This window comes from Carettochelys insculpta, chromosome 9, assembly GCF_033958435.1.
Source record: "Carettochelys insculpta isolate YL-2023 chromosome 9, ASM3395843v1, whole genome shotgun sequence".
Classification (NCBI taxonomy): Eukaryota; Metazoa; Chordata; order Testudines; family Carettochelyidae; genus Carettochelys; species Carettochelys insculpta.
Window position 1 is genome coordinate 4,222,986 of NC_134145.1, and position 22,161 is coordinate 4,245,146.

Consider the following 22,161-nt stretch of genomic DNA (forward strand, 5'->3'; position numbering starts at 1 on the left):
TGCTAATGAGGTGCTGCATATTCCTGGCAGCGCCTTATTAACATATTCCAAAGTGCCACATTTACCAGAGCCCTTCCAAAAGGAGGAGCTAGTGTGACCACGGCTTTTCTGTTACATTGATCAGAGGTGTTACTTAGGTAAGATCAGTTCAGATGGACTGTATGACTTTTTACATTCGCTGAACTCAAAGGAACACTGGAAGCCAGGGATTAATTTAGTTAGAATCCACTTACAAGGCCAGAATGTTGTATCCTAAGCTCACAATTTGCACTTTTGAAAGACTGCTTACTACCTGACCTCAATCCTTCAAGATGCTGAGCACCTTCACCTTTTCTTGACATCAGCAAGAACATTAATCTGCACTCTGCAGTGTCAGGGCCATTGTTTGTAATTTGTTTTGTAGATCTGAATTGCTTCATGCCCCAGACCCCCTCAGCATTCTTTCAGTAGCAACTTTGTGGAAGATCAAAATTAGTTTTACTGTAAATACAGCAGTCAGCTGAGGTGCTTGTTTCAGAAAGTCCTCTGTCTTTGCAGCTCATCCTGTTTCTGTTAGTCTTCTTTCTGAGGCCCTCCCCAGATCATGCACAGCTGATATTATTTAATATATTCTGTGAGGATCTGTATTCAGCATAAGGTCCTCCCATGTCAATGTTAGAAGCTTCATTTCCTCTGCTCTTCTTCATACAGCCTAGCAGAGTTAGATTATTCCAATTCTCAACAGGATCTTCTTTATAGATCATTTAACAAAACAAGTCACTTTACCTTCCTGTACCTGTCTTCCCCAGCTATAGACTTGGAAATATCCCATACATTTCCAAAAGTGAATGTTAATCTTCACTAACGAAGATTATCACTAGTTGATGACAATTTTATTACATGGTAACATTTTATACAGAAACATACTGAAGCACATAGTTTAGCAGTGTCCTTAAAGATAATTTACTTTATAGACATTTTATTACAACACTAATTTCTATTAAGTGTTTAGTGCTTAAGATTGGATTACAGATAACAAGTTCTTAGTCATTTTTTTTTTGCATATTAAATTTAGGCCAAGATTCCAGAAACTATTGTCTGCCATGTCTTCTGCCTTAGATCCTTCATTGCTTTAGCTTTTGACAAGAAAAACAAAGATCTGGTGGCTATAGAGGATTGTTAAAAAGTAATTGTGGATATACTTCCGTTTGAACTTCTGGAGCAAATAAGCATCTTGGATTCATTCTGATTATAGTTATTAATATATGAATAGTTATTAATTACAGTTGTTATAGTTTTATAGATTATAGTTATTAATATATTTGCATACATCAGAGAGCAATTTGGCTATGACTAATTCCGTGGTTGCAGGATTATGAGTATTTAAATTTCTGACTTCCAAGTTACTACTTGTTGCACTGTTACAAATGTTTCTCTTTGTTGATTGTCATAAAACTGAAGTATAATTATTCTTGTTAAAGAAACCACATTACTAGCCAAACAATCTTCCCAGAATAATACAGAAAAAAGCCCTGTTCATATGTATTTTGCTTTTTGAAAATGCTTATCTCTATATTTTGTTAATTAAACTTAGAAATGACTGAAGAGTTCTTTGTGTGTCTACTTTTGTGTAAGCAACATCATCGTGAATTTGTTGGGGCGTTTGAGATGCTTAACCAAGAATTTGACCATGTGGTTTTAACACTGAAAATATTTACACACTGAATACAATGAAGCAAAGAGTTTCTGAATGTGAGTGAACCATCTTATGGAGCATTATATTGCAGGTGATCATATTCCTTTCCTGCTAGATGGAGGTGCAACACCAAGATCATAGGACTGGAAGGGACCTCAAGAGGCCATCGAGTCCAGCCCCCTGCCCTCATGGCAGTACCAAGTACTGTCTAAACCATCCCTGATAGACTTCCAGCTAACCTGTTCTTAAATATCTCCAGCGATGGAGATTCTACAACCTCCCTTGGCAAGTTATTCCAGTGTTTGGCCACCCTGACAGTTAGGAACTTTTTCCTAATGTCCAACCTAAATCTCCCTTGCTGCAGTTTAAGCCCGTTGCCTCTTGTTCTTTTTGGCCTCTGAGGATAGAACAAGTTTTCTCCCTCCTTAGCACACCCTTCTAGATACCTGAAAACCACTATCGTTTTACAGAAGTAAATAAAAGTTCAGTGTGAAATTAAAGAAGATTAAATGAGATTAAAGTTAATCCCACTGTGAAACTTTCAGACCTGAAGGGTAGGGTCTGAGCCTTTGGAATGAAACATTCCTGGATCTGGAGACACCACCATTTAGCTGATTTCAATTGCCAAATCAATGGAAGCACTTAAAATTCAGAAATGAAAAACACCAAGTTTAGTTGATAAATCATTGTGTTTTGTAGAGAAATATATTTTTCATAACTTTGATTTATAAATGTTCAGTACAATGTTATTTTTTTTACTTTAAAAACAGTTGAGTATATCCAAATTGAAGACTGAAAAGGTTTAAAAACAACTGCATGAACTAAATTCCTCCAATATGAAAATAAAAATCTCTTCCATATATTTCAAGCCACCAAAATACTTCTTACGGGCTTAACTGAATTCCAAGTATTTGCACATGCATAAATTCCGTTTTTTCTTTGATATCTTTCTCTTCCTTGTAGCTTCCCCATTAACCTTTAAAGGAAAAAGTGCAGGTTTTTATGTAAGGATTGAGTAAAGGATGGTAACTATTGATTAGACAGGTGCCTGTTACAAGATGAACACCAGGAAAGGGAAAAATATCGTTGAGAACACAGTCTTTTTTCCCACTGAAGTCAAATAGAGTTTTGCCACTGACATCTACGGTGAAAGCTTAGGCCCTTATTTTATGGATATATATCTGGAGGCTGAAGATTAGCTGGAGCACTCCCTCGGAGCAGATATGGCTGTATACCATCAGTGCTGCTGTGTGTGTCAGCAAATAATGATCACTTGAGGCAATTGTTGTTGCCTGTGGGGGCTGAGCACACACTACACCAACGGTGTCCAATACAAATTCAAAGATCACCACACTTGTGGCTGTCATCTTTCCATATTTGACACATTCTCCCCCTCCTGCTGTAAATAAATGCCCTTCCCCTCTCTCAGAGCCCCGCTAGTCCTTCCCTCCCCTACTCTGAATGCCCTCCCTCAGAGCCAGGCACCAGCAGCCCCCCCCACATTCTAATTCAATGCTGGAAACTCACCAGAGCCACCATGCGCTTTCCCACCAAACAGTGTGGAGTGTGTTTGGAGCAGGTAGATGGCCCACCTTGCATGTGACTTTCAGGAGGAGCCACATTTAAAGGCTCCAAGAGCCCCATGTGTCTCAACCCACATTTGCCACACCACAGTGTTCACCATGTGGTGAGTGTCAAACATACTGGACACCTCTGCTCTACAGTGCTGGACCAAGGTGTCTCAGGACCCAAGTCTAGTGGGGATGTGTAAAATAGTGGTTTTGCTGTGTAGGTGCCCACAAAGTTATTCTGGAATAGTGGCCATTTTTCCAAAATAACTTTACTGTGTAGACACCCCCCTCCCCCCAGTTTCCTCCGGTATGCATGGCCATGAGGAGTCTTGCCAGGAAAACTGTAGGCTGATACGCACCCCCCCCCGCAATTCCATGCCCATAATGAGTGAAGTTTAGTGGACAAGAGTCAGGTTTGACCTCAAGTCCAATTCAGTGAAAGACTAGCAGTTATAGGCCACTACTGCTTATTGTGCACACACTGCTCCTTTAGGATGTAGCAGCAAACCACATCTTAAGGCAGGGGTGGCCAACCAGGTAGGGACAAAGAACCATGTGGATAGAGTGCAAAGAGATGTATTATATATTTATTTTTATCTATCTGTAGTTAGATAGATAACTATATAATACCTGGCTCAATGTATAAATATAATAAATATGTGACCCTCTTCCCCCAGAAACAGATGACCCCAGCTCTAACCCATCCCCCTCCTCTCCTCCAGAACTAGGCACCCCCAGTTCCCCATTATAAATCCTCCACCCCTTACCCAGCGCCAGGCACCCCTAGATCCAGGCCCATCCATGCTAGCTCAATGCCCTCCCACTCCCGCAGAGCCAGGCACACCCAGTCTTTCCCCCACCCTCCCCCAACTCAATGGTGGCAACACACCAGAGCCACTGATGCTGCTGCCACCATGTGCTTATCCTACCAGACACTGGGGTGCATGCACACAGCAGCAGGCAGGCAGCACTCCCAGAGTGCAGCTCAAAGGAGGAGCCACATGCTGCTCTTGGCCACTTCCGTCTTAAGACATAATGAGCAAGCCCATGTTGAAAACCCAGAAGTTGAATATGCTACTCCATGGACTTTACAGTAAACTTGATTACACAAAGCTGTTTATGGTACATAGGCTTTCACTTCTGTGGGGGTCATGATTTGGATGTAAATAGACTACAAACATACCTTGTGATATTTATCAACAAATTCCTCTTCAGATCTAGGTGGTTCGTATTCTAAAAAAGACATTTATAAAAATTATCTACTGCTTTTCCCCTAGTGAGACTTTTTTCTGCTTTGTACACTACCAATTCTGGGATTTACATAGAAGTGTTCTTTTAATTACTTGCATGTGTTACTTTCAAGTACTTTATGCTCATCACTAACAATTGATCACTTTACAATTATTAACTAATTTTGTACTGATTTTCTGAGTCCTGTGAGGTAGGGAGGCATATTATCCCCATTTTATATCTGGATTAAACTCAAACACAGAGAGGTAGAATTATTAAGTTCACATCTAGAATTTGTGGCAGAGCAAGAAGCAAAAATCAAGTCTCCTGACTCCCATTTCTATGCCCTATAAACAGGACCCTTTTTTTCCCCTTTATGAAATGCTTTGATGCTAAATTCAGTATTTATTTTTTAGTAAGTCCTTTCAATCAAGAAGCCTTCACTGAAATGTTCCAGTCAGGCCTATGGAATGATATATAATTTGTGATGGTGATCTAGTGGTTGAAAGGACTCTATTTTTGATTCCACATCAGTTTAAGTTAACCCTTTTGTTCTATATTTAAAACTGATACATTCATTATCAACAAGACAGCAATTCTTCATTATTCAATCATTATAATTTCCTGAAGTAATATTCAAAAACTGTGCTCCCCTTTAGTCTGTGTACACAAAAATACTCAGAATGCAGGTGTCATGGATTTTCAAGTGGGGAAAGATAGAAAAGTAGTCTTAATGCAACTTCTCCATTAGCACTGAAACTTCTCAAGGTGTTCTCTGGCAAACCACTCTGTGTTACTGTATAGGAGTTTAGCCTGTTGCCACACCATTACCAGCACTTTCTTCTGCATATGTATGCTCCATGCAGTGGTGAAAGTATTATATATTTTAATAATTTTTTTCTATTATAGCATCATTATTTGTATTCACTCAAACTGTATAATTTGATTATTAAAAATAAAAATACACTTGCTTATATTTCAAACTGTAAATATAATAAAACTGTATCCAACAAGGACAAATAGAATGATGGATTTAAATTTCCAGTACCTTGTGTGTACAAAGATCACATGATGATCAGTCACATCCATAAAAATAAAATAATTTGCGCCAAAAATTACATGTGATTTTGTTCTCCACCCATTGAAATAAGCAGAAAAATTCTTGTTGATTTCAATAAAGCAGGATCAGTCTTTACATCTGTATATCAGCTAGAAACTGCAGGTTGAACTGCTCTTGTCCAGCACCCTTACAACCTGACCAGCACTGATCCAGAGAACTTGCCATACCATAGGAAGTCAATATTGTCTAGCAACATTACCAATACTTCCGCTGCTTGCTGGGCTCTTAGCAGACATTTAGGGTAAATTACAACTAAATAACAGCACAGAACACTGTGAACCAGGACTGGAGTCTATAAACAAACTTTATGGGACCATGGAAGTAGGCCACATCCATGATAAGTGGTCACTTGGCTAATTGAAATTGGACCATTAACATTGCTGGATGAGAGAGTTCCAGGTTAGAGAGATTCAACATGTAGTATAATCTTAAAAAAGAAAAGATTAAATGCCTTTTGAAACATAAAATAAAAAAAATTACAAATCTTGACCTGTACACTTGAATGTAACACACAGATTAAAAACACTAATTAGTAAATATTTAAGTGCATTGTGTAACATGAAAATACATGTATTTAGATCTAATCAAAGACTTTGGAGCTTACCTTTATCAATGTGTTTTCCTGAAGTATCAAACCCCTGCATAGGAAGTAAACACAAAATAACTTATTATAATACAATATTTTACATGCCCCAGGATTAAAATAGCTATTGCCATACATTGTAATTTGCGATATTCATAGTATGAACTTAAAAAGTTCTGAAGCCGCCATCACTAAATGAGAAAATGAAATCTGCACTGTAGTTGTGATACACTATACTGGCTCTTGTGTGTTGTAGATCACTGTCCTCCAGTAATGAAAATAAAACTGTTTCATAATGATGTCCATGCCTTCAGTTTGCTGAACTGCAGAGTATATGCATTAAAACTCTATTCTACATCCAAAATGTCTCTTTTTTATTAATAATAGTATAGGTTAATCCTCTTAAGTCCAGCACCCTTGGGACCTGACCGGCACTGAATGAAAAAATTTGCTGGACCACGGGAGGTCAATATTGTCTAGCAGTATTACCAACACTTCCATTGCTTACTGGGCTCCTAAAAGACATTTAACGGCAAATTACAGCTAAATAGCAGCACAGAACACAAAGAGCCAGGCACGGTGACTGTAAACAAACCTTATGGTACCACAAGAAACTTGGCCACACCCATAATAAGTGGCCGTTTGGCTAACTAGAATCATGCTGTACCAAGGATGTTACCATCCAAGAGAGTTCTGGAATAGAGAGGTTCAACCTGTACATAGAAAAACTCTAGAAATAATTAAAGTGGTTGCTATTCCATAAATGACAGATACGTTAATAATTACGCTTATAGTAACTGTATTGCTAGTAGGCTAGAGGAAACAGATTTCCATTAGCAAATCTATTTATTTAAGACAAAAATTAAGATAATAGGATCTTGGAAAAAATTTAATTCAACCACACCTTGGAAAAGGTTCTGTACCTAATAATTACAGTAATTATTAAAAGGGAGATGCATTTTTACTAGTTGTTTATACCTGTTCCTTTTCTCTCTTTGCATCTTCTCTACGTTCTTTCAAGATACCATGTATATCCATTGAATGCATCCTTTCCTCCTTTTTAGTAATCTTCAACTTTAACATATGGAAAAACGTTTCTATTTCTCCCACCTTCACATGCACAGGGATGCCTTCAAAGAAGATAAATTCTGATTCTCCTTCTTTAAAGCCAGGAGGCTGGTATTCTGCAGGGGTCACTATTGAAAATAAACAAAGTGCTGAGAAAACTCTCTTGCTCATAAATCCACAACACCATTAATCATTAATCATCTTTAATTAATTAGAAATGGGACACTATTATTACAAACATGGTCTATTGTGTTTGTATGAACGTGAGTGCTTAACTCTTTTAAACACTAATAGGAAATAGGTAAATATTTAAAAACACTCTTTGCAAAGTTTATGATTTAGTTGTTGTATTTTAGTTGTATTATGGCCTTATGGGGACTGATCAGATGGTTACTTAAAGTACATATTAAGTGATTAAAGACAAAATGTGGAATATGAAGATCTACAATGAAAAAATTTGATAATAACTTAAGGTCATTTCCATGCCTGAACAACCTGCCCACTGATACCTCAAGAAAAAATTAGAACTAATTTTATTAGAGACAATGCTGCTTCTCTATTGTGTGTTTGTTATACCATAATTTTTAGCGGCCCCAGCTGGAATTGGCATATTCTTCCCTTGGCAATGTGGAAACATATAGTAAGAGCTAGTCCCTTCCTGGAAGTATTTACAATATAAACAGACGAGACAAAAGGCAGGAGAAATTAATAAAACATACAGGGAAAGTGATAACTGGTATATGTCATGTTAATTTTAATTTATTATTGGGGGGGGTTGTATAAAATGTACGTGTTCTGTTCTATTCAGATTTTTGTTGTTTAAATAAAAGGTTGACAAATAAATCTCAATACTTGCCATCTGCATAATAAAATAACTTCATAGTCAGTGAGACATCATTAGGACGATAAACAATATTTTCCTTCAAAAAATAGAGGTTATTAATTAGAAGAAGACAGGTCCTCTTTATGTCTTCTGTTGTATTGTTTGATAAATTAGTTTTCTTATTGCTAAGAGAAAAATAAATAAGGAACTGTAAAGATTTAGCTGACATTTAAAATTTTTATATACAGTTTAAATAAAACTTTCTAGAATACATACATACGTATGTTTTATCACACAGAAAGTACTTGCAAAAAGTAAGAGAGTTTTTGTCTTCCTTGAACAGATGAAATCAGAACATTCGCCCACTTACAATAAATACATTTTCAGTGTACGCTGTAGGCAAACAGTAAGGAATATTGGTATTATTCTAACATTTTTGCTCAAATTTCTTACAAATCACTTTAAATTAAAAATACATTCTATTTGTATGCACAAAGGCTGTTGAATAAGGCACTGATTAATTGTTCAGTGAATCACATCTATAGGGTTTTTTTTATTGTTTTGTTTATCTTTCATTGAATTAATAATAAAGCTATTCACCTGTATACATCCATCTCTGATCCCGTTGATGTATATCTGAATTTAAATTCATAAGATTCTATCATGTTCTAAATATGAACAAAAATACAAAATATAATAATTACAAAAGAAAGACCTGGCTCCTTCATAACAATGTCAGTTATGATTAAGGAGAATTTGTTAACCCATATAAGGTACCTGTGGTGTAATGTAAAACTTGAGCACCAGTCAACAGGTTTATTTTTCTAATTAAATCATTCAAAAATTAAATGGGTTGAATAAAACTTTTTACAGTCTATTTTTTTAATAAATGTAAAATACAGTAAGTACTTTATTTCATAGCAAATTTGTGATTCTTCAAACTGGCTGTATAAGCAAACTGATGAGGATTACTGACTATCTAACAGTAAATGGTTGAAACTGTGGTGCTTCAGATATTTGAAAGTTTACTGGACAACAATCTAGAAAATACATGTCAGGGCAGAATCCTGCACTGGCAGGGGAAGGGATGTGATGACTTTTCCTATGCTACAACCTTCTCTGCCGTAGTAAACATTGATATCAGCTACTTGTATTGTTTTATTAGTGTAAGTAACACATCACCATCATTTTATTGTTGACTAGTTTTATATATTCAAAGAACCTTACATTCGGGTTAGTTGCATTCTTCTGTACCTGTAGTACATTAAGAAAATATGGTATTTTAATGAGGGATGCAGACAAAAACACATTTTTGTTCATTTTTAATTAATGTGAATGTTAATCACCATTTTAATACTACTACAAAAACAATAAAATGCATATGTATATTTTTCTGAGTCTCCAGCAGTTCTCCTGGGCTGCTAAATTAATCAAAGTGCTTTGTACATGTGGCCCTCATCAGACAAGCATAGAAACCGTCTGATCTGGCAGCACAGCTTGCCTTTCAATTAGTATCTATTCTTTGATCCATTCTCCACTTTGTAGAAAAACCTCTTAACCTAAGGTCAGGAAAACTGTAATAGGTTGCTCCCACAAAGACAATGGCAGAAAAAGCTACATAGGAGAGACTTACTTTAACTGGCACATCCTGGAAGAAATAGACGCATGCCAATAAAGTGATTATCACGATGGTCATTGATTCAAATGAGTGCACTGTGCTGGAAAGTTCTAATTTTCATTTCATAAATTGCCTGAAAAACTATAAGCTGAAGCTACTTATTTACCAGCCATAGGGGAAATATCTGATATCAAGAAAACTAATTTCATGCCAGTCCTGTTGTTACTGTAGTGGCTGGTTAAATCATAAACAGGATAATCAGCAAAAAGTAGTAATTAAAATTATCTGAAACCTACTACATATGTTAGAGAGTTTATGCAACTGTCAGTCTCTGTCCATCTGTCTGTCCACTTGTGATTGCATTTGTTCAATAAAGCCTTCTAAAAGTTAAGACTTAGAACCACCAAATTTAGTATGCAGCTTCCCCTTTTCATAACTTTTTTTAATGTGTACTGCCACTAATACTGAATTTTGTGTACCTGTTACCAGTACAATTCAAATTGGTTCTCATGCCTTTTGGCCAACAAATACTGTGAATGCTGCTACTGAAAAGCTCTCTCTGCCCCCCAGACATCTACAAAATCTGTTGAGTAATTTGTTTCCTCCCATAGGACATTTACAACCGGACATACATAACCTGGTAGCCAGAACAAAAGAAGTCCTAATCCCCATAGCCCAACTGATAAAACAGCAGGTAGAGGAAATAGAAAAAGTACAAGAGATGAAAACACCATGGTGGGCCATTCCAGAGGACATCACTTTACATGCAGTGGAACAGACCCTAAGTATTGTCTTAATGGGAGTCCAAACCCTTACCGTGGTGGTTCTCTTTGGAATGTGCTGTTATATGCACAGGTAAGCTAACAAAGCTAGATTTCAGTATAGAATCAGAGAAGGAATGGAAGTGGCCATTAACTCCACCATCATAGAAAATCACCACATTAGGGAATATGTAGACGTAACATCGAAAATGTGAGTTTAGTCACCAAGTGAGCTTGTTTACTGTAATGAAACAATTAATCTCACGCATATGGGCATTAGGTAATTAAAGCCATCTCATGTTATCAAACACATTTACCCCACTTATGGTTATGGTCCTGGGCCTAACATTCCCAGGCCCATCATAAGGAACTAATGCAAATTGTCAAATCAAATCTGTCCGCCAGTCATACGAGGGAATGTGCAGTCTTTGGGACAGATGGGGTGTGAGTGCATGGATGGGAGAAGAAAGGTGTTCACATAACAGTGTTCAGCCCACTGCGTCACCTTTCAGTCTACGCATTAAGCTTTTCCGGGATGATGGGTAAACATCCTCCCCATAAAAAGACAAAAATGGGGGAATGTAGTAACGAGAGGCTTGGTGTAAGGCTAAAGGCCGAGGACAACAGTCAGTGCTTTGTTAACATACAACAAAGCTAAAGGTCTCAAGCCTGAACAACAGTAGATTAAAGCAAAATCTGTGCTAGGTAGATTCTGCCCACAGAAATGCAGCAAGAGAAAGAGCTGATAAGTCACAGGGCCTAGAAGCACCCACAGCCAGGCACTTACTGATATACATAAACACATCCTGCTTAGTACCATGCACTCCCCATCCCCTCCCCATAGATAGCAGCTTAGCACCAGGTACATTCCCGCCCAAGCTCAGGAACAGGTCATAAGGACAACATGATGGATAGTGTTGTTTTGATGGCCCCACCATTATCCCCCAAGTTAATGGGTAGATCTAGTTACATTAAGGGGTGTTACTGTATTACAATGAGGGGTTTGTACCTAGATACATAACTTGTTTATACCTGTGTATAAAAGCGTGTGTAACAGGGGCTGTGTCGAGTGACCTAGGAGATGATGGAACCCCCTTGCTGTCAACTGAGTCACGTCCATTGTCACAGTGTATGCATGTACTGATGTAAACTGTTGGGTCATGGAGACTCATATGGGTGTTGGAGACCATACGTCAATGACAATAACCTGCCTCCAGTGCCTTCGTACCTCGCTTGATCTGTGGTTCTTGGGGGCTCTCAGAGGTCTGCAGCGTCAGCTTACTGCAGGGTCTACACTGTTGTCCAAAGAGAGCACACGCACGCGGCCAAAGTGATTAACATCCATTCCGGTAGAGCAGCTGCTGCGATCTTGGCCTGCCCAGGAAGCAGCTGCTAGCTGTTTTGTGGTTCCAGCTGCCCCCAAGCCACTGTGGTGGGTGGGCCCTGCCGTCACAGGCAGCACTTGGGGAGCACCCTCAGACCAGGGCCATGCAGCCTCCTCCCCACCCTCCCTGCCTTGGGTCAGCCCTGGGGAGCTGCTAAGTGGGCTACGCAGCCCCCGCCGTCCCAAGCAATGCCAAGTAAATCCTCTAGTAGCAAATATCATACATATGTACTGCTTTTAAACATCCCTTTGACAAGTTCTTTCAGAGACTTCTTATTAAAAAAAAAGCAGTAATAGAGAAAATTAAAACCGTACTTCGAAACCTGACATAACAGTAAGCAAACAAGGTCTCCCCTCACTAGCTTTCTGATATGGTAGAAACAAGTTTAACGGAAAGGACCTGATCCTGCGCCCATTAAAATAAACAGGATCAGGTATTGCCTATAAATATATCACCTCAGACTTCTACTATTTTAAGTAGATTCTTTTTACAGGTTTTCACCCAAGTGAACTGCTTCATTAATCGTATTTTTGGTTGATATGTTGAAAGTGGATTTAGAGAAATTAGGGCTACGTCTACACGTGCAGCCAACATCGAAATAGCTTATTTCGATGTAGCAACATCGAAATAGGCTATTTCGATGAATAACGTCTACACGTCCTCCAGGGCTGGCAACGTCGATGTTCAACTTCGACATTGCGCGGCACCACATCGAAATAGGCGCTGCGAGGGAACGTCTACACGCCAAAGTAGCACACATCGAAATAAGGGTGCCAGGCACAGCTGCAGACAGGGTCACAGGGCGGACTCAACAGCCAGCCGCTCCCTTAAAGGGCCCCTCCCAGACACAGTTGCACTAAACAACACAAGATACACAGAGCTGACAACTGGTTGCAGACCCTGTGCCTGCAGCATAGATCCCCAGCTGCCGCAGAAGCAGCCAGAAGCCCTGGGCTAAGGGCTGCTGCCCATGGTGACCATAGAGCCCCGCAGGGGCTGGAGAGAGAGCATCTCTCAACCCCGCAGCTGATGGCCGCCATGGAGGACCCAGCAATTTCGACGTTGCGGGACGCGGATCGTCTACACGGTCCCTACTTCGACGTTCAACGTCGAAGTAGGGCGCTATTCCTATCTCCTCATGAGGTTAGCGACTTCGACGTCTCGCCGCCTAACGTCGAAGTTAACTTCGAAATAGCGCCCGACGCGTGTAGACACGACGGGCGCTATTTCGAAGTTGGTGCCGCTACTTCGAAGTAGCGTGCACGTGTAGACGCAGCTTAGATGAATAAGAGAAACATCTAACTGCAATATTTTGACTATTGCTTCCTGAGCCAAATGCAAAAGAAAAGTTAAACTTTTACAATAAAAGCATAAACGATACATAAACTATACAAAGAAATATTTAGTAAGGAAATTACAAATAAAATCATAACATGTTTTAGATACATACTTACTCCAAGAATCATCATTTGCAGCTATTAAAAAAAGAAAAGAAAATGAAAAGTAATTTTAACTCGCTTTTAAATGTACCTAAAGAATGACAATTTCAACATACAATTTACATGGTAGTGTTATAAATGTAACTGAAGTGTATAATTTCTCAATCTCTGACTTATTTAAAATGTTTGCTTTTGATAATTTTCATTTATTGATTTGTTGGGTAATGTGCATGTCTTGACTATTCCTCTCATTAAAAGTTTAAAGGCATACTGAAAAGAGAGGAATGGGAGACAGAGCAGTAGTTAGGGGAATAAAGAAAATGTAATCTGGTGATCTATTAATCTAATGACCTATTTGTCAAATATAGTGGAGAAATCTTCTTACAAATAGATGTTAATTTTTATTGTTAAAAATAATCATTACATCTTAAATCCAAGGCAGCAGCACAGTGGCTTGGAGAATTAGACAGTGAGTTGCTCTGTTCTATGAGGGTGGGATACAGAGGAATTGCTCTGAAGCAAACACCGCCCTGTCCAGATCCTCCCATAATCCACCTTGCTTTACAGCAACCTGCTCCATGTTGTGGTGCGCAGATCCTCCCAGAACTGAATTCAGCTCTCTTCCACAACATGGACATGTACCATCTGCTTTTCTCTCTGGCATCTTCCCTTATCCAAAGATTTTATACCACTTCCACTAACTAAATGGGACTCTCCACAGAGATGAAGATATGATTTATTTCTAAAACTGGAGATTTACTGGAGCGAAAAAGGGCCTGTCTTCACCCCTGAAATAGTCACTAGGCCTCACTTCATGCCCTGCCACTGCCTGGTGTATTGGCAGTTGTGGTTGAGGCTTTAGCGCAAGGGCATCATTTAAGAAGAATCTGTCTCTCCACCTGCACCATTTCATACTTGAGGTCTGCTTAAAGTGCATGTCTTATCTCTGTGCTGCTCCCAACTTTTCTTTGATCTATTGTTCTCCATGTCCACCCATGAGAGCTGATGAGAGACTTCACCAGCCCCTGGCAGGAGCCAGTGTAACTACCCACAGGCAGACTCAAACCTAGGACCTGTAGAGCTTGGGGCAGGTGTTGCTACAGCTATAAACCCAACTTTTCTTTGAGGCAGGGAGTTTGTTTATAAACAGAGAGAGGCAGGGTGATTAAAATAACAAAAGGCTTGTCATGCAAGTAATTGAAGGATCAGAATTTTCCAGATCTGAAGAAGTGAGTCTACCGCAGGAAAGCTCATCACCTAATAAATCATTTTATTAGTCTTTACACTGCTGCAGGACTGCTTTTTTGTTTTGTGAAGAATCATTAGGTGATCCTGAAACATTAAAGGGACTCCACTTAAAAGACAGGAAAAAAGAGTAGGAATAAACAGTAGTGTGGCTCCAGGGATCTCCATGGACCACGGCTGTTCAACATATTCATTAATGGTCTTGAAAAAGGGGTAACCAGTGAGAAGTTTGCAGAAGATACAAAACTACTCAAAATATTTAACTCTAAAGCTAATAGCAAAGAGTTACAAAGGAATCTCACAAAAGCAGGTCATTGGGCAACTGAAGGGCAGTTGGAAATCAATATTGATGAATGCAAAGTAATCCACATGGAAAACTATAATCCCAACTATACATACAAAAATGATGGGGCCTAAAATAGCTGTTACCACTCAAGAAAGAGATCTTGGAATCATTGTGGATAATTCCCTTAAAACATCTGCTAAATGTGCATTGTCAATCTAAAAAGCTAACAGAATATTGGGAATCATTAGGAAAAGAATAGATGATAATACCAAAAATATTATATTGCCTCTATATAAAGTCATGGCATGCTCACATTTGAACACTGCATACATAACTGATCTTGCCATCTCAAAAAAAAAAAAAAAGATACACTGGATTTTGAAAAGGTACAGAAAGAGCAACAGAAATGATAAGGGGGTAAGGAACATCTTCCATACAAGGAGAGATTAACAAAACAGAGACTTTTCATCTTGGAAAAGAAATGACCAAAGGGTAGGAGGGCATGTTAGAGGGCTAGAAATGGCATGGAAAAATAGAATAAGGAAATGTTATTTACTCTTCCACTGACATAACCCAAGAAGGTCACACAATTAAGATTTATAGGCAGCAGACTTAAAACAAACAAAAAAAATTATTTCTTCATGGTTAACCTGTGGAACCCTTTTCCAGGAGATGGTGGAAAGGCACATACTATAACAAGGTTCCCATAAGGAAGATAGGTCCATTAATGGCTTTTAGCCAGGATGGGTAGGGACGGTGTCCCTACCTTCTGTTTGCCAAAAGCCGGGAATGGGCAACAGGGGATGGATTATCTGATGGTTGCCTCTTCTGTTCATGTGTTCTGAAGTTGTTGGTATTGGCCACTGTTGGAAGATAGGATACTGGGCTAGATGGACCATTGGTCCAACCCAGTATGGCCATTCTGATGTTCATATATAGAACCCAAATGTATCTGCCCCATACTGTAACCCAGGAGGCCCCACTCCCCTTCCAGGGCTGAGGAAGAGCTGAGGAGTCTTCTCAGTCTCTCCCTCTCCACAGAGTTAGTAACAAACTAAGAATATATATTAAACGTTTAGGCTATGCCTACACTTGCCCCCTACTTCGAAGGGCGCATGGTAATCAGGCTGATGAGAGATTACTAATGAAGTCCTGCAATGAATATGCAGCACTTCATTAGGCTAATTCTCCCTCACGGCAATTTTGTAGTGTCAAACGCTTGCAACACGCATGCCAGCACTTCGAAATTTGACACTTTGAAGCTGCCGCGAGGAAGAATTAGCCTGATGAAGTGCTGCATATTCATCGCAGCACTTCATTAGTAACCTCCCATCAGCCTGATTACCATGCCCCCTTCGAACTAGGGGGAAAGTGTAGACATAGGCTTAAGGGTAACCAGTGTCCCTTAAGTGACTTGCCATAAAATGGCAGAATATGTTAGTATTAGAGCTTTCTTTCTTTCTTTCTTTCATATAGCAGTTATATAGAGTGCTTTTTCAGCTAATTGCTAAGTTATCAGTCAAAACAAATAGTGTTTTCAAGCATCTTAGGAGCTCCTGGAAAGAAGTGATGTGTCAGGCGTGGGGTGGGGTAGGGAACAGGGTCAGTCCCCCTGCTCCATTTGCTGCTTGGCTTGTACTGAGCATACTCAGTAAGATGGCTAAAGCTGTTGTCCTCACTCTGCACTCCATGGCTACATCTACACGTGCCCCAAACTTCGAAATGGCCATGCAAATGGCCATTTCGAAGTTTACTAATGAAGCGCTGAAATGCATACTCAGCGCTTCATTAGCATGCGGGCGGCAGCTGCGCTTCGAAATTGATGCGCCTTGCCGCCGCGCGTCTCGTCCAGACAGGGCTCCTTTTCGAAAGGACCCCACCTACTTCGAAGTCCCCTTATTCCCATGAGCTCATGGGAATAAGGGGACTTCGAAGTAGGCGGGGCCCTTTCGAAAAGGAGCCCCGTCTGGACGCGCCGCGCGGCGGCAAGGCGCATCAATTTCGAAGCGCAGCTGCCGCCCGCATGCTAATGAAGCGCTGAATATGCATTTCAGCGCTTCATTAGTAAACTTCGAAATGGCCATTTGCATGGCCATTTCGAAGTTTGGGGCACGTGTAGACACGGCCCATGCCTTCACTCTGCCTTGCATTACAGCATGCACAAATTGGCCCCCACCAAAATCTGAAATGGTGCCCCTTCTTGAGGTTGTGTATACATTAAGAAAATTTTAATTGCTCTTTAGCATTAGTATGTCCCACACCACCACAAAAACCTCATAGCTATAATGAAGACAAACTTACATATTTTTTTTCTAATGCCTCGAAGCATCCTTTCATCCTAGAGGACAAAATAATTTTAAATATTTAGACGACAAGGAGCACATTCCTAATATAAGAATGATCCTGATCCAAAGCCTTTGCTAACGATTGTTTTCTCCCATAAACTTGTTTTATAAAAGATAAATTAAACTGTTTGGGCAGCAAATTATTTACTTTAAAATAGTGTATATACTAAATTTACACGGGGACAATAAAATTGCGTAAAAAAGTACAAAAATACCAGGAATGATGAGACTATGCCAGTGAAAAAATGTTGAAATTTTTACTCACTAAATATATGACGAACACAACATGGAGTGCATAAAGAGGAAATATGATGCTCTGTTTAACCATGTTCATACCATTTAACAATTTTGGAGGCTCTTGGATAGATGCTGTCTTCTCGCAAAACTTTAACACACATATCTATTGAAAAAATAAAAGTGAAATACTTTTCATTTCTAATAACAATTATGCAAAAAAGATAATATGTGGAAGAATTGTTTCTCCCTACTTTTCATATCCTCTCCAATAAGATCCGAGAAGTAGATACCCAAGATCCAGATTTTCACTACTGTATTGAAATCAGTGGGAGTTTTTACATTGACTTAAATGGGAACAGGATCAGGTTGCTAGTGAGCGGATGTTAATGCAAAACAGATGATTTAGTAAAACAGTAAGCCAGTTATATAGAAGCTCAGATACTATGGAAATGATGACATGAGAGGGCAGATAGATAGATATTTTTCCTCTGATTACTCCATACAAGATATTTTGAAAAAATATATATTAAAATAAGTACTGTTAATTAAAATCAGTTTTATAATAGCCATGCAACTAAAGAAACAGATATGCAAAAACATAAAAAGTTAGTTTAGAAATCATTATCTTTGTACCTTCTAAATAACGGGTGTTGTATGCATCTTCAGGGAAAATTCCACGAAAGTAAGTAATAACTGATACTGCAACAGCCATTATTCTCTTCACCAAAACTAAAGACTGCTGATGTGTTTTTATCTCTCTGGGAAATAAGGTAGCCCACTGATTCTGAAAACAAAAACAGTCAGTTATATTAACTGCAATACCATATGCATCTTGGCACATGAAAAACAAGTATTTAATTAATTAATTAATATAAAGTTCAAATTAAATTGAACCACAGTGTATTATACTCATCCCTGGTTTAATGAGTACTTTACTTACGAGTACTCGCTAAAACGAGGAACATATATACCTACCTTTATTCACTATATGAGTGAACTTCCCCTGCTTATATGAGCAGGGTCCCTGGCCCAGGGGTGTGGGGGGCGGCGATCCGCAGCCCTGCAGCTGGCTCAGCTCCAGCTGTGGGGTCCCTGGCTGGGGGCAGGAGCCTTCTCCTTCCCTTCCCGCAGACATGAGGCTGTCTGACACCCCTTCAGCTGGGGAAAGAGAAGGAAAAGGCTCTTAGCCTGGTTTCCTCCCCTACAATGGCGGGAACGTGAAACTGACCAGCCACGAGCTGATCAATTTCCTGGCCTGCAAGCCATGGGGAAACTGGAACCAGCCTGTCCCTGGTTCCAAGCTCCTGCCACTCTGAGAGCCAGGAAACTGACCAGCCCTGGTGCTTCCTGGCTCCCCTCCCCTTGCAGGAAAATTTGAGTTATGGAGGGGTTGCAGGAACAACCCCTTGGTAACTCCAGGGTTTACTGTATTAGACCCCCACCTGCCCCGCAGACCTCACCCTCGGCCACGTTTTAACTGCCCCCCATGATCCCAAACTGCCTCCAGCTTTAAACCCACCCAGCAGCCCCAAACCTCCTCCAGCCTTAGACCACCCCCCAGCAGCCCCAAACTGCCCCCAGCTTTACACCCCCCCAGCAGCTCCAAACCGCCCTCAGCATTAGACTCTCCCTGCAGCCACAAACTTCCCCCAGTCTTAGACCTGCTCCCCCCGCCCCGCATCCCTCAACAGCCCCAGCCTTAGACACTCCTCCTCCTCCCACAGCCTCTTCATTGGGGCTGCTAGGCTAGGTGGCTCCCCCAGCCCTCCTGCTCCCAGCAATTAGCTCAAGTGTTAAGGTTTCAGCACCTAGGCATAACGTAATTGCTATCTCTAGTACAACAAAAAATCTTGTGGCACCTTATAGACGAACAGATATTTTGGAGCATGAGCTTTCGTGGGCAAAGACCCACTTCATCAGATGTCATGCATCTGATGAAGAGGGTCTTTGCCCACGAAAGCTTATGCTCCAAAATATCTGTTCGTCTACAGGTGCCACAAGACTTTTTGTTGTTCTCAAAGCTACAGACTAACATGGCTACCTCTCTGATGCTATCTCTAATGATAGAGATAGCTGTCATCTCCAGCAGTTATCACTATTGATAGATATCTGTCTGAGGCAGCAGTATTAAGAAACTGCAAATGGCTTCTTTAACAGCCACATGCAGCTGGAAACTGCCCAGCTGGTGACCTTTAACAAATCTAATGGGACCCACGTTTGGGTGCTAACCCATAGGTTGGAAATCCCTGCTCTACCTACATACACTACATTCTATTTCTGGTGCCAAACTATTCAAATACATCAGAAAAGTACCTAAACTCAACTGGTTTACATCAAGTTACAAGCCGTTGGAACGAATTGGAGACTTTTACATGTATTTTAATGGGAATTTAGTGTTGCTTTTTTCGCCTACGAGCAGAAATTTGGGAACCAGTTGTGCTCATATAGTGAGGGATGAGTGTACTAACATGTCACAATGCTGGGTGTGAACTAAATTTTGATGTAAACATCAAGGGAATTTTTGACAAATTCAGATCCAGATTTGGATCCATACCAGGCTGAAATACAACCTCAGATGCGTTTTGAATTGTGGGAGACATCATGTCTGGGAATGGACTGCAGAGGAAAGATCACTTATTGATCACCAATTCTATTTATTCCCTCAGGAGTACCTGGCATTTGCCACTGTTAGCAAACTGGGCTAGATGGTTCTTTGGTCTGGACCACTATGGTTGTTCTTATGTTTTTGTGAATACCAATGCCCAAGCACTGTGCACTCATGTGGTTTTACAGCACTGTAGACAACCACACTAGTCTCGCACACTGTCAAAGATGGGTGAATTGAGCACAATGTAGTTAAATTAAATCCCACAATAATTAGATCACTGGTGATGTGTGAGGGGCAGTCAAGGAGGGATCACATGCCTCCCCCAAACACCATGGGTTGTGGGGGCAAGGGGCCAGAGACCCTGGGTGGATCATGGAACTAGCAGGGGAGGGCCTGGTGCCCAAACTAGGGGTCATCTACACTTCACCAGCAGCGGCAGGAGAAAGCAGAGCAACACAGCTCTACTCCTCAGCTCCTGGCCATATCACTCGGGGGAGAGTTGGGACCACCTCAACCGGTACTCCCTGGCAGGAAGTGTGGGGAGCCTCACCCCCTACTGCCAATGGCAGGCATCTCCACTAGTCCCCAGGACCATGTCACTCAGGGAGGGGGGTTCGGGGAAGAGGTGGGATAGGGGGTGGAGCAGGGGCTGGAAAGAGGTGAAGTGGGATGGAGCCTGGAGAGTGAAGACATTGTCCCTGCACTGCCCCTGGAGGCATGGAGAAGAGTTATATGTGGGGCAGTCACATGGCTGGTGTTCCACCTACATCCTTCCTCACCAGTTGCCCCTGAATTTGATACAAATATAAATTTAGTTCTTACCTCACAAGTGTCTTGTTTCCTGGCTGTGCTGAATTTCTGTATTGTAGCCATTCACAAATATCCTACTAAGGTGTTTAAACATGCATAGTAAGTGTAATTTGTTAATATGTCAACTATAAAAGAAATCACTCTAATCTCTTTTTTTAATCAATTCAAGACTTTGATATTGCTTCTCTATAAAGAAACTAGGTGCCAAGACTAATAATACTGTATACCAAAACCTAGTAATCAGTTGATAATTCTGTATTAAAGCCATTACTGTAGGATAATTTAAAAGTATTGAATCTAATTTCAAATAGGAAACATTGTTTACTCATACACTTTACGGTTAGAAGTGACCATCATGATCATATAGTCTGATCTCTTGTGCGTCCTGCAATGTGCAATCTCATCAATCCACTTCTGTAATAGACCCCCAATCTTTGGGCAAGTTACCGAAGTCCTCAAACCACGATTTATAGGCTTCAAGTTAAAGAGAATCCACCATTTATGCTAGTTTAAACCTACAAGTGACTCATACTGCAAAGGAAGGCACCATCCTACCAACCCACCCTAACCCTCCTCACCCCACACCAGGGTCTCTGCAAATCTGTCCTGGGGGAAAATTCTTTCTTGACTCCAAATATGGTGACAAATTAAGACCCTAAGCATATGGGCAAGACCCAGCAGCCAGACAGCTGGGAAAGAATTCTCTGCAGTAACTCAGAGCAATCTCAATCCTTCTGTTCCATTGCCAGCCATTGGAGATATTTGCTGCTATGATCCTCTGAATAAACTTATCCAGTTGTGGATCCAGTTAGGTTTTTTGCCCTCCCTGCTCCCCTTGGAAGGCTTTTCCAGAACTTCACTCCTTTGATAGTTTAGAGGAGACTCTGGCAATTATAGACTGATAAGTCTAACATCAGTACCAGGCAAATTAGTAGAAACAATAGTAAAGAATAAAATTGCAAGGCACGTAGAAGAGCACGAATTGTTGGGCAAAAGTCAGCATGGTTTCTGCAGAGGGAAGTCGTGTCTAACTAATCTATTAGAATTCTTTGAAGGGGTTAATAAACATGCGGACAAGGGGCACCCAGTGGGCATAATATACCTAGATTTCCAGAAAGCCTTTGACACGGTCCCACACCAAAGGCTTTTATGTAAATTAGGCGGTCATGGGATAGGAGGAAAGATCCTTTCATGGATCGGGAATTGGTTAAAAGACAGAAAACAAAGGGTTGGAATAAATGGTAAATTTTCACAATGGAGGGGGTAACTAGTGGTGTTCCCCAGGGGTCAGTCCTGGAACCGATCCTGTTCAACTTGTTCATCAATGACCTAGAAAATGAGGTAAGCAGTGACGTGG

At 40.4% G+C, this 22,161-nt stretch overlaps 1 protein-coding gene across 3 annotated transcripts; it reads right to left on the reverse strand.

Moving 5' to 3' along the window:
* Positions 1 to 72: 72 nt before the first annotated feature.
* Positions 73 to 21,274, reverse strand: LOC142017620 (HORMA domain-containing protein 1-like). Of its 3 annotated transcripts, XM_075002680.1 has the most exons (12): positions 20,817 to 21,274; positions 18,020 to 18,170; positions 17,486 to 17,549; positions 17,106 to 17,142; positions 13,289 to 13,309; positions 9,298 to 9,324; positions 8,671 to 8,738; positions 8,104 to 8,255; positions 7,158 to 7,375; positions 6,201 to 6,234; positions 4,430 to 4,479; positions 73 to 2,651 (listed from the first exon to the last, which is right to left on the reverse strand). In XM_075002680.1, exons 1-12 carry the CDS (start codon positions 20,865 to 20,867, stop codon positions 2,568 to 2,570), a joined length of 957 nt encoding a protein of 318 aa, XP_074858781.1. In that variant the 5' UTR covers positions 20,868 to 21,274; the 3' UTR covers positions 73 to 2,567. The 3 variants fall into 3 exon arrangements, with proteins under 3 accessions (XP_074858781.1, XP_074858782.1, XP_074858780.1); XM_075002681.1 differs by lacking the exon at positions 20,817 to 21,274 and having other exon boundaries at positions 7,290 to 7,375; positions 18,020 to 18,776; XM_075002679.1 differs by lacking the exon at positions 20,817 to 21,274 and having other exon boundaries at positions 18,020 to 18,776.
* Between the last annotated feature and the right edge of the window lie 887 nt (positions 21,275 to 22,161).

What these genes read in the sequence shown, in the direction of transcription:
- LOC142017620 (XM_075002679.1), bottom strand. Translation starts at nt 18,227, where the DNA reads ATGTGCCAAGATGCATATGGTATTGCAGTTAATATAACTGACTGTTTT. An exon ending in AGGAAAACACATTGATAAAG is followed by an intron (nt 4,480 to 6,200) that starts GTAAGCTCCAAA and finishes TGTCTTTTTTAG; the next exon opens with AATACGAACCACCTAGATCT. An exon ending in TTGTTGATAAATATCACAAG is followed by an intron (nt 2,652 to 4,429) that starts GTATGTTTGTAG and finishes TTTCCTTTAAAG; the next exon opens with GTTAATGGGGAAGCTACAAG.